General features: G+C 33.5%; 1 protein-coding gene across 1 annotated transcript in view; it reads right to left on the bottom strand.

Moving 5' to 3' along the window:
- Window positions 1-1,139, bottom strand: part of cwf19l1 (CWF19 like cell cycle control factor 1) — an 8,894-nt gene extending 7,755 nt beyond the window's left edge. The window contains exon 1 of the mRNA XM_035678071.1: window positions 1,021-1,139. Coding sequence (XP_035533964.1) covers window positions 1,021-1,043 — 23 coding nt within the window. The 5' untranslated portion in view covers window positions 1,044-1,139. The remainder of the gene's footprint in view (window positions 1-1,020) is intronic.
- Between the last annotated feature and the right edge of the window lie 1,212 nt (window positions 1,140-2,351).

Raw genomic sequence — 2,351 nt, 5'->3', positions numbered from 1 at the left:
TAGGTCTCAAAATAATGGAGGAACACTTTAGTTAAAAAGATTGGGAGTATAACACCAGGGGTATACATTATCATGTAATAGGAATGGAGTGTTGCGAGGTTTACTGTTTAGGTCTTCAATGTATCAGAACCACACGAGGATATAAAAGTGAGAATAGATGAATGATGTCAATTTAAAAACATATCAGGTCAAATAAAGTAAAGCTACAACAACAAAAGTGATATTGTAGTGTCCCGGTGACACACTTTCAGGGAATAGACAAAGAATAGATCCTCATGGAAAAACAATAGTTAACAGGATGAGTTAGTGAGTTCAGTAGCAAAATTAATCGGTGTGACCGAATATGTGAATAACTTGCCTTTGCTAATTGCTGTTGTCTCAAATTATTTATACCCGAATTCAATACAGGTGTTGGAATTATTCATACGTTATGGCAATATTTTTAGAGATCCTGTCTTCGTTAGTCAATATTTCTCATTATTTTGATAAAGTTTCTCATTATAAACACTCACAGAATCCTTTATGTTGTCACATTGGCAGAAATGAGCTTCCAAAAGTGATTAAAAATGTTCAGGAGGCAGATTTGAAAATCTCTGACAGTGAATACATTTTGGTGAACTTAATGTTCGCCGAATTCTTCAGTCCACTTTATCAACATCGCCTCTGCTTCCACATTAAATCTTACGATGTGTACAAACGAGCCGAAGAGTAACGCGGCCTTAAATCATATAAAATCTGAATGGGGTTCGGCGCAGGTGGTCGCGTTTCGTACTGGGTTCACTCTACACTGCTCGCAAATGACACAACTTGACCTACTTTTAAAGTTTTATAAGAAGCCCTCAGCTGTCCGGAAAGTCCACGAAGGCTTTTATAATCTTTAACAGACACTGAAATCAACAGACACTGAAATCAACAGACACTGAATGGTAAAGATAAATACAAATAAAAATAAAAACGAGCCCAGATTCAAGCACAGCATTTAACCGGATGACAGAAGTTTAAATGTAAATAAAGACTTACACTCTCACTGGTTGTTCTCCCATGTTTTATCTTTAATTACAGAAAGAAGTTTAAAAATGTGTGATTTTGGATTTTTGCTGCTTGAATGTTCCGCTCGTCGCCAATAGTGGTCCGACGGAAACAACCACCGGAACCAGTTCCGTCTCAGCAAATCCCGCGTCGGTTACCGTCAAAGTGTGTTTGCAGTTAATTCATTAATTAGTGAATTATTTAGCGTCAATGTGGGGTTTTAATATCTGGTTTATATAATTTAATGAATAAGTAAAGCAGGTTGTTGTCCGGACAGGTTTCAGAGCGGAGATGGTTGGTTGCCAGGTTTGATTCTTACACGCAAATTTGTTTTTCCATTCAAATATTTACACTTTAAGCAACCTAAAGGTCCACTTACTCGCTTTTTACTGAGCTTTCAACCACATAGCAAGTGTAATCAGCGGGTTACAAGTTCAAGATTATTTCTAAGGTGAAACATTTACGTTTACGCTGAATAAAACAGGTTGTTTGCTATTGAATTGAACACAATAAATATGCACAAGCGTTCATTTTAATACACATAAATTGTGTTTAATGTAATTTAAATGAGTATGGAATAGAATTTTCCTGTTCTAATACACAAAAGGGAAAATAAAATAAAGAAAATGACACTATGAACCAATATAATATATGATAGTTTTCTTTTCTCTTGTGAAAATGTGTTTTATTTTTATAGACCTGCAACTAACAATTCATTTCATTATTGATTCATTTGCCAAGTTTTTCTCTGTTTGAAAACGGTGAAAACTGTTAAAATATATTCTATTAAAAATTAATTAAGAATGAAAAATAGGTAAAAATATATCCCCAATTGACAAGTCATTACCAATCAATGTTTTTAATTTTTACTAGAAAATAAAAGACCTACACTATTGCCACCAGTAATTAGTTACACTACTAATTATATTACCTTTCTGTTATGCCTCACAAAACTGGTAATTGTGTCTTTTCTCCCCAAAAATCAGACTGAAAATAAATGTAATGTAAAATGTAAAATGTAATTAAAATCCTTAAGAAAATTTATTTTTAGGGACTGTAACTGTAATATTATTACTGAAATATACTATTAATAAGTTACACTACTAGTTACTTCGGAAGCATATCGCATTCACTTAACAAAAAAAAAAAAGAGTAATTTATTTTTTAAATCATTTTTTCTGTTTTTCTTACAAATTTAGTTTTTTCTGTATTTTGGAGTAATTTTTTTTCTGAATTATCGAGATACTTCGAACTCCCGAGAACCTCCAACCTGCAGTGACTCCATGGACCTATGGTGACTCCTGCCCGCACATACATGCCCC

Source organism: Morone saxatilis, unplaced genomic scaffold, assembly GCF_004916995.1.
Source record: "Morone saxatilis isolate NCDOM2014 unplaced genomic scaffold, NCSU_SB_2.0 Contig10, whole genome shotgun sequence".
Classification (NCBI taxonomy): domain Eukaryota; kingdom Metazoa; phylum Chordata; class Actinopteri; family Moronidae; genus Morone; species Morone saxatilis.
This window is presented reverse-complemented; position numbering and strand designations above follow the sequence as displayed.